At 37.6% G+C, this 13,802-nt stretch overlaps 1 protein-coding gene across 3 annotated transcripts in view; it reads right to left on the bottom strand.

The window, feature by feature from the left end:
- LOC106071621 (transmembrane protein 241-like) overlaps window positions 1-13,802 on the bottom strand; it is a 77,310-nt gene that overhangs the window by 61,741 nt on the left and 1,767 nt on the right. The window contains exons 1-3 of one of the 3 annotated variants that reach the window (XM_056014988.1): window positions 8,850-8,921; window positions 6,871-7,007; window positions 314-360 (exon numbers count right to left, since the gene is read on the bottom strand). The exons of 1 other annotated variant lie outside the window; for it this stretch is intronic. In XM_056014988.1, coding sequence (XP_055870963.1) covers window positions 314-360; window positions 6,871-6,939 — 116 coding nt within the window. In that variant the 5' untranslated portion in view covers window positions 6,940-7,007; window positions 8,850-8,921. Of the gene's footprint in view, window positions 1-313; window positions 361-6,870; window positions 7,008-8,849; window positions 8,922-13,802 lie in introns of those variants that run through there. One more of the 3 variants, XM_056014989.1, reaches the window with a different exon arrangement.

Below are 13,802 nucleotides of genomic sequence, written 5' to 3'. Positions count from 1 at the left end.
TGAGACAGTGACATGGTTTAGTGAGACAGTGACATGGTTTAGTGAGACAGTGACTTGGTTTAGTGAGACAGTGACTTGGTTTAGTGAGACAGTGACATGGTTTAGTGAGACAGTGACTTGGTTTACAGACACAGTGGCTTGGTTTAGTGAGACAGTGACTTGGTTTAGTGAAACAGTGACTTGGTTTAGAGACAGAGTGACTTGGTTTAGTGAGACAGTGACTTGGTTTAGTGACATGTAATCATAAAAAAGGCATTAATACAATCATCTACAATAAGAAAATATCCTAACTATAATATTGTAAGTTACTTGCCCTTGAAAGATTGTTGGAAATGTGAACTTTAATACAGATAAAACAAACTGAAATAGAAAGATGACCAACAAGTCAATACATACTGAAAATAGAGAGTATAGTATTTCAAATTACAGACTTGTGTGACACATTCATAATAGGAAGTTGACTATTCACTAGACAAGTGTTTTGTAAAAAACTTCTACAATAGACAAATGTTTTGTATTACTGAACTGGACTAGTGTTTGTATGACTGGTTACCTTGTTGGCAAAGTGTTTGTATGACTACACTAGACTAGACTAGTGTTTGTTAAAGGTTACCTTGTTGGCTAAGTGTTTGTATGACTACACTAGACTAAACTAGTGTTTATTACCTTGTTGGCAAAGTGTTTTGTTATAAACCTGGTGGTGAGACAGATGGGGGTAGTGCTGTGTGTTTTTAGACTACGCGAATCACCTAAGGTCAGTGCTAGACGAGCGGTCAACCGTGACAAGTGACAGTACACGTCAGTTCGGCAAGGGCCTGTGTCGTAAATATTACGCACGCAAATCACTGCGACCTGAGTGGTCAAGCGACGTTCCATCCAGTTCTGGAAGGCCTGTAGGGACCCTATATTAGAGCGAGTGTGTTAGAGTCAAGACACTTCACGTTACCTCGCAATGTGACCATTACGAGGCGAAGTCAGAATCAGCACGGTGTGTGAAGTCCAGAGCAGAGGCTAGGTTTTTGGACAGTCGGTGTAATGTTGTTGCCAACTGTACAGTGTGTGTGATGTATTTTAAATTAAACGGTTACTGATACTTTGTGGAGCCCTGAGTTTTGAGGCTCTTTAAGTTTGTGTCGTGTGGTGCAGTTTGAAGAGAGCCTGGATAGTAGGAGAACGTAACAACTGGTGTCAGAAGTGGGATCGGAACTACTATGGCTCGTCTGAAACTGCTGTACGAACTTGAAAGAACTGAGGCGAGAACTCCGTGACTGAGGGCTGAAGGCAATCGGAGACAAGGAAACCTTGCAAGCACGCCTTAGAGAAGAACTAACTGAAGAAGGTGAAGATCCGGACATCTACCAGTTCTAGTTAAAACCCGATGTAGTGGAGTATTGATCACCTTTAAAGAACAAATGTTGTCTTAATTTCAGAATGTGTTCAAATGTGACTTACAGAACGAGACCTGTGCCAGGGTAGAACAGATTTCACCTCAGTGGAAGAAATGACAAGCCCCGAGCTGAAAACTTTGAACGAGGTGGTAGAAACCCAGAGCCACGAAATTCGCAGCTACAATGACCATGCTAAAAATTTCTATAAATCAAATAAGAACATAACACTAGAATGTTATTTAACCTTGGTTAGGCCAATAATAGAATATGCATCCTCTCTTTGGGACCCCTAAACTCAAGGAAACATTAAGAAACTGGAACAGACACAAAATAGAGCAGTGAGATTCATAACAAACGAATATCCACATTTGACTAGAGTAACACCTTTAGTCAAATCACTAAATTTAGAAAGGCTCAAGGACAGAGGACTCAAAAGTAAAGTAGCAATTATACATAAAACACTTAACCATAATCTTCAAATACAAAATTTAATAAAATACTCAGAAAGATACAAAGATAAAGGCACATTCCTCATCCCATATGCTAGGACAAATTTGTACAAATACTCCTTCTTCCCTAGTGCTATTAGAGCATGGAATGGGTTGCCTGAGCTAGCCGAGAAAACCAGTGACTTGGAAGAAATTAATTCATTTGGTTAATATGCATGACTGAATGCATGACGCGTAGGGCGTAATCATCTTCTTTTTTTGAAGTAACGTCTGTATTATATAAGAAAAAGATAAGATAATGAAGATGGTGCTTCCTGTGACTCTAATAGCAAGCCGTACGAAAGAAACTCCCATGACAAGAAATGTGGTGATTGCTGCGATTTCCTCAACGAACCTGATGAAGCTATTAAAGAACATTTGCATGATGAAAGCTACCAGTGAGGTTTGGAACCTGCAGATGTCTGTCTAGAGGCCAAGACCAAAGAGATAAGCCCTGGTGATGATCATGAACACGCACCGAAACCCGATGACGCAGCAGAGAGACCCTTGCAAGTAGAAAGTCATCGAAAAGGTCTCAACCCAACAGACGATTGGTCCGCTGCTGAGACTAGAGAGAGAAGCCATGATGGTGGTCCAGGAAGTCGATTGGAGGCTAAATATGATGACTTGTGCCACAATTTCCCCTCCTGTGAACCTGAAACCCATCCCCCAAGTCTTTCTCCTCAAAGCCCTATGAAGAAACCTGTTAAATCAACGATCTTGGTGACCCCACTCCTGACATCATATCCCTCCCCATGTGTTAAGTGGCTGCCCTTAGTAGTGAATGACAGAATAAATTGACGTTTGCTGAGTCCAAGGTGCATGGCGATGGAACCACGACGTCACTGCAACAAGATGAAGGTCGACTGGATGAGAAGAATGCGAAGTTTGATGAGTCATAAATGCATGGCAATGCGACCACGACGTCGGTGCAACCAGGTGAAGGTCAACTGGAGGAGAAGACGAAAGCGACACTTGCTGAATGCGACGTGGGTGGCTTCATCTAGCTCAAGAGGCAAGCATTGACTGTCACCTCCACCGATCGACCCACACCTGCAGTGATGAAACTACACATCCCATGTCATGAGATGGATGCTATCCAGGATGGACAGATCTAAGGAGGGGACAGTATTATAAACCTGGTGGTGAGACAGATGGGGGTAGTGCTGTGTGTTTTTAGACTACGCCAATCACCCAGGGTCAGTGCTAGATGAGCAGTCAACCGTGACGAGTGACAGTACACACCAGTTCGGCAAGGGCCTGTTGTAAATATTAAGCACACACATCACTGTGAATTTCATCAACATGAGTGGTCGAACGACGTTCCATCCAGTTCTGGAAGGCCTGTAGGGACCCTATATAAGAGTGACAGTGTACGTTATCTAACAATGTGACCAGTACGAGGCGAAGTCAGAATCAGTACGAGGCGAAGTCAGAATCAGCATGAGGCGAAGTCAGAATCAGCACAGTGTGTGAAGTCCAGAGCAGAGGCTAGGTTTTTGGACAGTCAGTGTAATTTTGTTGCCAACTGTACAGTGTTTGTGATGTATTTGAAATTAAATGGTTACTGTTACTTTGTGGAGCCCTGACTTGTGAGGTTTTTTAAGTTCGTTTCTGGATAGTAGGGGAAACATTACAGTTTGTATGACTGCACTGGACTAGTGTTTGTTAAAGGTTACCTTGTTGGCAAAGTGTTTGCTTGACTGCACTGGACTAGTGTTTGTTAAAGGTTACCTTGTTGGCAAAGTGTTTGCTTGACTGCACTGGACTAGTGTTTGTTAAAGGTTACCTTGTTGGCAAAGTGTTTGCTTGACTGCACTGGACTAGTGTTTGTTAAAGGTTACCTTGTTGGCAAAGTGTTTGCTTGACTGCACTGGACTAGTGTTTGTTAAAGGTTACCTTGTTGGCAAAGTGTTTGCTTGACTGCACTGGACTAGTGTTTGTTAAAGGTTACCTTGTTGGTAAGACTCATTTTCTCTCTAATATATGTATGTGTCATGCTAAATGTACCCAAGTCCTGGACAATACCATAATGACACATACAACGACAAAATAAGATTCAGAATGCCACTTTACCAACATATAACATGTTTAATTACATTATTTTCACTATAATACAGAAAATTAGTTAGAGTCTACACTTAGACTATATATATCCAAAAAAAGTCCAACTGTCCTGGACTAGGAACAAAAACACACTGCCTTATCATGAGTTACATTGTTCAACAAAACATCTCACCAAATAAAAACAACGCAAAACAATAACAGTTTTGAAATCAACCACCTGAATTGCCCCCCTTCTCCTCTACAGTAAACAGGAGACCCAGGCTGACCAGAACTCAGTCCTGACATTTCTCCCCCCTCTTTGCCTTGTTGGCAAAGTGTTTGCTTGACTGCACTGGACTAGTGTTTGTTAAATGTTACCTTGTTGGCAAAGTGTTTGCTTGACTGCACTGGACTAGTGTTTGTTAAAGGTTACCTTGTTGGCAAAGTGTTTGCTTGACTGCACTGGACTAGTGTTTGTTAAAGGTTACCTTGTTGGCAAAGTGTGTGTATGACAACACTAGACTAGTATTTGTATGACTGGTTACCTTAGTTGCAAAGTGTTTGTATGACTGCACTTGACTACTGTTTGTATGACTGGTTACCTTGTTGGCAAAGTGTTCGTATAACTGCACTAGACTAGTGTATGTTAAAGGTTATCTTGTTGGCAAAGTGTTTGCTTGACTGCACTGGACTAGTGTTTGTTAAAGGTTACCTTGTTGGCAAAGTGTTTGCTTGACTGCACTGGACTAGTGTATGTTAAAGGTTACCTTGTTGGCAAAGTGTTTGCTTGACTGCACTGGACTAGTGTTTGTTAAAGGTTACCTTGTTGGCAAAGTGTTTGTTTGACTGCACTGGACTAGTGTTTGTTAAAGGTTACCTTGTTGGCAAAGTGTTTGTATGACTGCACTAGACTAGTATTTTTTAAAGGTTACCTTGTTGGCAAAGTGTTTGTATGACTGCCCCAGACTAGTGTTTGTTAAAGGTTACCTTGTTGGCAAAGCGTTTGTATGACTGGTTACCTTGTTGGCAAAGTGTGTGTATGACAACACTAGACTAGTATTTGTATGACTGGTTACCTTAGTTGCAAAGTGTTTGTATGACTGCACTTGACTACTGTTTGTATGACTGGTTACCTTGTTGGCAAAGTGTTCGTATAACTGCACTAGACTAGTGTATGTTAAAGGTTATCTTGTTGGCAAAGTGTTTGCTTGACTGCACTGGACTAGTGTTTGTTAAAGGTTACCTTGTTGGCAAAGTGTTTGCTTGACTGCACTGGACTAGTGTATGTTAAAGGTTACCTTGTTGGCAAAGTGTTTGCTTGACTGCACTGGACTAGTGTATGTTAAAGGTTACCTTGTTGGCAAAGTGTTTGCTTGACTGCACTGGACTAGTGTTTGTGAAAGGTTACCTTGTTGGCAAAGTGTTTGCTTGACTGCACTGGACTAGTGTTTGTTAAAGGTTACCTTGTTGGCAAAGTGTTTGTATGACTGCACTAGACTAGTATTTTTTAAAGGTTACCTTGTTGGCAGTGTTTGTATGACTGCCCCAGACTAGTGTTTGTTAAAGGTTACCTTGTTGGCAAAGCGTTTGTATGATTGCACTAGACTAGCATTTGTATGACTGGTTACCTTAGTTGCAAAGTGTTTGTATGACTGCACTGGACTAGTGTTTGTATGACTGGTTACCTTAGTTGCAAAGTGTTTGTATGACTGCACTGGACTAGTGTTTGTATGACTGGTTACCTTAGTTGCAAAGTGTTTGTATGACTGCACTGGACTAGTGTTTGTATGACTGGTTACCTTGTTGGCAAAGTGTTTGTATAACTGCACTAGACTAGTGTATGTTAAAGGTTATCTTGTTGGCAAAGTGTTTATATGACTGGTCACCTTGTTGGCAAACTGTTTGTATGATTGCACTGGACTAGTGTTTGTTAAAGGTTACCTTGTTGGCAAAGTGTTTGCTTGACTGCACTGGACTAGTGTATGTTAAAGGTTACCTTGTTGGCAAAGTGTTTGCTTGACTGCACTGGACTAGTGTTTGTTAAAGGTTACCTTGTTGGCAAAGTGTTTGTTTGACTGCACTGGACTAGTGTTTGTTAAAGGTTACCTTGTTGGCAAAGTGTTTGTATGACTGCACTAGACTAGTATTTTTTAAAGGTTACCTTGTTGGCAAAGTGTTTGTATGACTGCCCCAGACTAGTGTTTGTTAAAGGTTACCTTGTTGGCAAAGCGTTTGTATGACTGGTTACCTTGTTGGCAAAGTGTGTGTATGACAACACTAGACTAGTATTTGTATGACTGGTTACCTTAGTTGCAAAGTGTTTGTATGACTGCACTTGACTACTGTTTGTATGACTGGTTACCTTGTTGGCAAAGTGTTCGTATAACTGCACTAGACTAGTGTATGTTAAAGGTTATCTTGTTGGCAAAGTGTTTGCTTGACTGCACTGGACTAGTGTTTGTTAAAGGTTACCTTGTTGGCAAAGTGTTTGCTTGACTGCACTGGACTAGTGTATGTTAAAGGTTACCTTGTTGGCAAAGTGTTTGCTTGACTGCACTGGACTAGTGTATGTTAAAGGTTACCTTGTTGGCAAAGTGTTTGCTTGACTGCACTGGACTAGTGTTTGTGAAAGGTTACCTTGTTGGCAAAGTGTTTGCTTGACTGCACTGGACTAGTGTTTGTGAAAGGTTACCTTAGTTGCAAAGTGTTTGTATGACTGCACTGGACTAGTGTTTGTATGACTGGTTACCTTAGTTGCAAAGTGTTTGTATGACTGCACTGGACTAGTGTTTGTATGACTGGTTACCTTGTTGGCAAAGTGTTTGTATAACTGCACTAGACTAGTGTATGTTAAAGGTTATCTTGTTGGCAAAGTGTTTATATGACTGGTCACCTTGTTGGCAAACTGTTTGTATGATTGCACTAGACTAGTGTTTGTTAAAGGTTACCTTATTGGCAAAATATGTGCCAATGTAGAGAAGAACAAATGAGATCACAATTAAAATCCTGAGTTTCATTTTCTCAAAGTTTTGACCTTCAAGAGGCTACACATCATGGATTTGGTCAGCATTAGAACAAACTTGACCTGTTGGGAGATGGCTTATAGATATCATCACTTTCAAAATTAGCAATAGCATCTGCTATCACAACTTCAACTTTTCAAAAGTGACTCAGAATCAGTGGTGTAGCTAGGAATTTGCCATCATTTGGGGGCCTTGACCCCTTTGGGGGCCCCTGCATTTTGCATAATATTTAACATTTAATGTAAAAAACCCTTGTTTAGGGACCCACTTCAAGTTGGGGGCCAGGGGGATTTTCAAATTCCCTCTCCCTCCCCCACCCTAGCTACACCTCTGCTCAGATTGACTGTGATGAAGCTCAAGCACACCTTGTTTACATTGCAGATCACAAATACAAAAAAAAATAAAACAATTTGTATCTCATAAAATGAATAGCTTCACTTCTACTTGTCCTAAAGGCTTAGAGTTTGGAAAGAGTGCTTACAGTGATACAATTCCAATGAGAAGTAAGGCTTGTCAGATCACAAACCAAAATTAAAGGCTTAGAATTGAAAGAGTGCTTACAGTGATACAATTCCAATGAGAAGTAAGGCTTGTCAGATCACAAACCAAAATTAAAGGCTTAGAGTTGAAAGAGTGCTTACAGTGATACAATTCCAATGAGAAGTAAGGCTTGTCAGATCACAAACCAAAATTAAAGGCTTAGAGTTGAGAAAGAGTGCTTACAGTGATACAATTCCAATGAGAAGTAAGGCTTGTCAGATCACAAACCAAAATTAAAGGCTTAGAGTTGAGAAAGAGTGCTTACAGTGATACAATACCAATGAGAAGTAAGGCTTGTCAGATCACAAACCAAAATTAAAGGCTTAGAGTTGAAAGAGTGCTTACAGTGATACAATTCCAATGAGAAGTAAGGCTTGTCAGATCACAAACCAAAATTAAAGGCTTAGAATTGAGAACATGTTTAGCATTCATAACTAATTCATTTAATACCATTCACTTTCATTTTTCATATGTGTGGGTTTTTTTTTTTTTTTTACATTTTAGAACTATCCTGTTTGTTTTAATCATTTTTTCTTTTTTTAACGTGCAGGTTCGGCCCTTAACTTGAAGTTAATTATTATTTAAGTTAATTAAATGTTTGCTTACTTTGGTTTAGTCAAGTATTAGCTGGCTGAAACTTTAAATTACTGACCGAGCATCTAGATCTAGTTTATATTTATACTTTTTTGTCAGTCTAGTATACTGAGTTAACTGAGTCATCCATCACTCTAGTCTAGGGCTAATATTAATAAAGGAATATCATGAATATGATAAACTTGGTCTAGAATCTAGACCTAAAATCTACTAACTATTTATTATAAATAAAAACTTTTGCAAAGAAAAAAATCAGCCTCTAGATCTAAGTCTAGACTAACAACTCACTTAAATAGATCTAAAGACCCTTAGATTCTAGGCTATCTTATCTTATAAAATACAGATGCGATTTCAAAAAGAAGATGACTAGGTGAGATCTAGTTTTATTCATGCCATAAATTGGCCTCTAAGTTGAGCTTTATACAATAGACTCAAGTGACTCAAGAGACTATGAATCAATAATATCTAGATGTCAATAGTCAATAGAAAGAGAGTCTAGATCTAGTACCATCTTTAGTATATTATATAAATATATTCATGGGCGTATCCGAGGGGAGGAGCAGGTTGGGGTTCAAAGCCCTTCCAACCACATAAGGGGGGGGGGAGGGGATTTTGTGAATGATTTTTTGTTTTAATTTTATTTATTATAAATGAGTTTTTAATGACCATGACTTGCACCAGCACAGCCAATGGGAATTTTGAGTTTAACCCCCTCCTGGGGGTTTGAGGTTAAAACCCCCCTCTTCAATAAAACAAAAAATAAAACCAACAACAGTCACCAAATTCCAAGAGTGTAACCAGAGGGAGTTGAGTGCGAATTATTTTGATAGAAAAAATTGAGTTTTCCGGAACAAACAAAAAATTTTAAGGGGAGTAGAGTTACTAAAACTAACATAATTTTTTTTTTTTAAATAGCCTAACATTGATTTTATTTAAAAGGAAAATGAATGGGCTACAAAAATGTAATAAATAAAATAAATTATTTAAAAAAATGTGTTTTTTTTATTAATTTTTATCTGAGCACAGAAAAGAAAATATTTTTAAAATTCATTAAAAAATCGATATACCAGTTCAAAAGATTTAACTTTTTAAATAAACATTAAATCCATAAATATTTAAAAAGCACAAAAGTAAACATATTTAGTCACCCCAAATGTTATAAAAGATGAACAAATGCATAAAAAAATTTTAATATTTATATTTTTTTGGGTCCCGGGATATAAACTAAAAAAGAGGAATCATTGACATAATGTTGTCTTTTTTTTAAAAATGTGATGTATTACATCGAATTTACTACTAAAACAAAGAACAATCACTCCCACATCCAGAAAAGAAAAAGAGAGAAATAAAAAGTTTAACAGAAAAAAGATAGTGAAATAATTATTATAAAGTAACTCGCTGAGAGTAACGCCGCATTGACAAGAGCTAGCGAAGTTACTCGCTGAGAGTAACGCCACACTGAAAGAGTTAAAACCCCCTCCAGAGCTTTCTGATGTAAAAAAAAACAACTATTCAATATAAAACTAAAGCAAAGATCAGTCACCAAATTCAATATATGCACAGCCAAAAGGGGTTTTGAGTTAAAAAACCCACTCTAGGGGGTTTTAAGGTTAAAACCCCCTCTTCAATATAAAAGTAAAGCCAACTACAGTCACATAATTCTATGATTGTAGCCAAGGGGAGTTTTGAGTGTAAAACTCCTAACAGATGGTTTTGATGATAAAAGCCCCATTTTCGATTAAAAAAAAAATCTATAAAAAAAATAATTAAAAAAATGCACTTTAGATACCTCAGAATATGCATTTTTTTCAGCTTTAAATATTGGAAATAATGCTTGGTGCACTGAAGCCCACTTGGGGGAACTCACAGCTATCCTCCAGACCCCTAGCTGGCAAGGACAGGGTGTCTACAGACTTTCGGCTAAATAAAGGAAGAATCTATTTTAGGTTACAAAAAATGCCAGAAAGAATAAAGGGTCAGAATGTAATGAAGATTAATTACTTATACACACATATATAATTTTTATGTGGGGGGGAGAAAAAAATCACCCCCCCCCCCCCATGCCCATGATATATAAGATCTGTTAAATAATATACTAGATCTAGTGACGTCTATGAGTCACTACTTTTAACTCTAGCATCTCCACTCAGCATGTGCACGCGCAGGGGGGTGTAAGGTGGTGCACATTCTCCCCCACCATTCTGAATAGCCAAATTCTATCTACTTTTTTGCACCATCAAATCAATTAACTTCTAAGTAGCAACTGAACAAGTTGTGCTTCCACTAAATTACAGTTGTAATGATTATTGAATGTTGTAGCAGACTAACCTAGGCTTCTCAGAAAATGATAGCTGACCATGGCATGTATGTGTACACCTAGCCAAATGTTTTACATCTCTTCAAATCAATTAACTTCTAAGTAGCGACTAAACAAGTTGTGCTTCCACTGAAGTACAGATATTATTTTATAATTTTATAACTAGAATAGGCTAATTGGGAGTAGATGTCCAACCATGTTAAATATGCTTTATTATTGGCTTGCTTTTTTTTGCACTATAAACTATGTGAAATATTTTTTAATGGCATGTTCATTATGACAATTAGTTTTCTTTTGCAAGTAATTATAGTTGAGGAGAAATCATTGCCAGCTGTGTTTCAATGTGAAAAATGTGCAAGGTTCTTTGAACAATAGTAAAGAGTGCAGTCATCTTGGTAAATGTATTTAAGTCTTGTGTAGTTGTGGTCGGTGTTAGTACTTGATAAAATAGCAGGTGAAACAGGTCTACCAGTTTACGATGGCAGGGGATATAAGAAAGTTCTTCACATGCCATCGTCTGAGTCAAAACATTGAATAGGATCAGTGGAGCACTGGCAGCAGCAAGATACACAAAAAATATGAGCAGCAGCATTATGAATTAACTGTATTTGCTGGGTATTTTGGTGATGAAATAGCAGATATTTCAGGCACTGAGCAGATGTCTTTGAGCATTCGTTTTTTTTAATGTGATTGTGTGGTTTTGTCCCAGTTGTTCAGAGAGAAGGATTGGCAGTGTCTAATTTCATTGTAAGCAAATACATTATGTACAGTCTAGACAATAAACAAACTACTCTGCCAAGGCTAATATGGCTGCCCTCCATGATGGCTAGCATTCAGAACTGTGTTCAAGCAAGGATTCATAAAAAATATCCAAAAGCAGCCTTTGTCCATTGCCTGCCATACAGACTTAACCTTGATATGTATCAATAACCCAAATGATGGTTCAGATATACTTAATCCTGTTGGTGTCATCAAGAAGACTATTTCTTCTGTAACAATCCCAAGCAAGTTTGAACGATTTTATGTGAGACACAATGGACTGAGAAAAATGAATCTATTTGCACTTTAAGTCATAATTTTGATATGATCTTGGTGGATCTTATAAAAACAGCAGCAAGTGAAACCAAACAGCACATATGCTCCTCGTGTGCTTCTGATTTGTCTTTATATTGTCATCAATTATTCATCTGTTCTTGAACCAATGTTGCAGTCTGTCCAGCTTAACATAATGGCCACTCAACAGCAAATCAGCAGACACATTAATTACATTTAATCAAAAACCAACTTGACCATGTTTCAATTTTGGGAGTTATTACATTCTGTATCTTGATTCTTTAATTTCTTCATTAACATCTCGCTTTTCAAGCAAATATAATTCTCATTCAACCTATTTTGTCTCATCCTAAAACAATGCAAGAGCTGCAACGTAAAGAAGAAATATTATGATATCACGATAAGCGTCCATTGCGACGAGAAGCAATTTATTAGTAAAGGGAGGCAAGGGCTGCACAGATAAACTTTTGTTTTCATATTTAGGGTTTTATTTCATGAAACAAGTATTTACAGTGCACTCAATATAGCATTGGTCTGGGGCTGGAGAGGCTAAGGGGCATCAGTTCCTTTCTTTAATACTCTCCATAATAAGAAATTGAAGCTACTTCTTTGAGCCAAAAGGATGATAGGTGGCAACTTGCGGAAACCCCCCCCCCCCCCCATGTTTCAATTTTGGGAGTTATTACATTCTGTATCTTGATTCTTTAATTTCTTCATTAACATCTGGCTTTTCAAGCAAATATAATTCTCATTCAACCTATTTTGTCTCATCCTAAAACAATGCAAGAGCTGCAACGTAAAGAAGAAATATTATGATATCACGATAAGCGTCCATTGCGACGAGAAGCAATTTATTAGTAAAGGGAGGCAAGGGCTGCACAGATAAACTTTTGTTTTCATATTTAGGGTTTTATTTCATCAAACAAGTATTTACAGTGCACTCAATATAGCATTGGTCTGGGGCTGGAGAGGCTAAGGGGCATCAGTTCCTTTCTTTAATACTCTCCATAATAAGAAATTGAAGCTACTTCTTTGAGCCAAAAGGATGATAGGTGGCAACTTGCGAAACCCCCCCCCCCCAACCCCCATGTACAAAAATTCTGCAGGGCACCCATACCACTCAGTCTCTAACTCTAGATCTAGACTCTAGTCTAGTCTAATGATAGATCTAGTAATAAAATAATCTATATAGAAAAGTAGAATGTCTAGACTTCTAGACTAAAGTCTCTATCATCTAGTTACTATATCTATATCTAGAGTAGTTTATTTAATCCGGGCATTACATGAATTCGAACACTCACTGTTTTTATGGTGATTACATCTTTATTTTGATATTTAATATAAAACTAGTGCGCTGTATAATGTGCTTGTCCATTTTCCTTCAATGATTCTAACCCAATTTCCTTCCATTTTGTGATTTAGCTATCTTTTTATGTAAGAAAAAAGAATTTCAAATTTGTTAGTCAGGGTTAAGAGACTATGGTAGATTCTTATAACTGAACACCAACTTTCAGGAACTAGGTCAATTTTTTATTTTATTTTTTTATTTGGTGAAGGTTTAACTTAAAAAAAAACTGAAAGCAGATTCTTATTCTTCAACTAAAGGACAATAAAAATAGCTGTGTTCCTTTGTATTACCACCCATAGTCAAGATTTTATTTTAAAATAAATTGGGTCACTTCATGCTCCTATTTTGAACGCATTTTTTGGGCTTTCTCCTTCAATTGAACAGTGAGCACCGTTGTTGAACACCACTATGTAAAATTGCTAATAAATTATATCTGTTACTTAAAAATTATTTAGATTGTAGTAAAAGAAGTAGATTCACTTTTGCAGTATGTATTTATAGTCTATTTCCTCAATACTCTCTCTCTATATATATAAATATATATATATATATATAGAGAGAGAGCTATAAATTAATTATTTTAATTTAATAAACATGATATTTTCAACTAGGCTATTTGTATTTTCTCTCTGTCTTTCTTTTAATTCCCATCCAAGGACCCTCTTCTTGTTTTCATAATTTGGATGTTCGTTTTGTGACACCTTAACATCCCCTCCCTCCCATAGATGCTTATAATTCTTTTCATGACTCTCCCCTCCCCCCCCCCTTCCCTCCACTGCCTGTTGGATAGTTTGTGACACTACACGCTGATTGTATACCTCTCCTCACCGCCAGCTTATCTGGCATGATCACCTGCAGTGGGCATGGTCTGTGGCTTCAAATTAGAAGCCCGCACTTTTCTTTCATTCATAAGTTATATATTCTAGATATATCGATCTAGGTCATGTTTATTCATTGAAAAAATGATAGATTTATTAATCCCAATAATATTTCTTATTACGATTT

Source organism: Biomphalaria glabrata, chromosome 17, assembly GCF_947242115.1.
Source record: "Biomphalaria glabrata chromosome 17, xgBioGlab47.1, whole genome shotgun sequence".
NCBI lineage: Eukaryota > Metazoa > Mollusca > Gastropoda > Planorbidae > Biomphalaria > Biomphalaria glabrata.
This window is presented reverse-complemented; position numbering and strand designations above follow the sequence as displayed.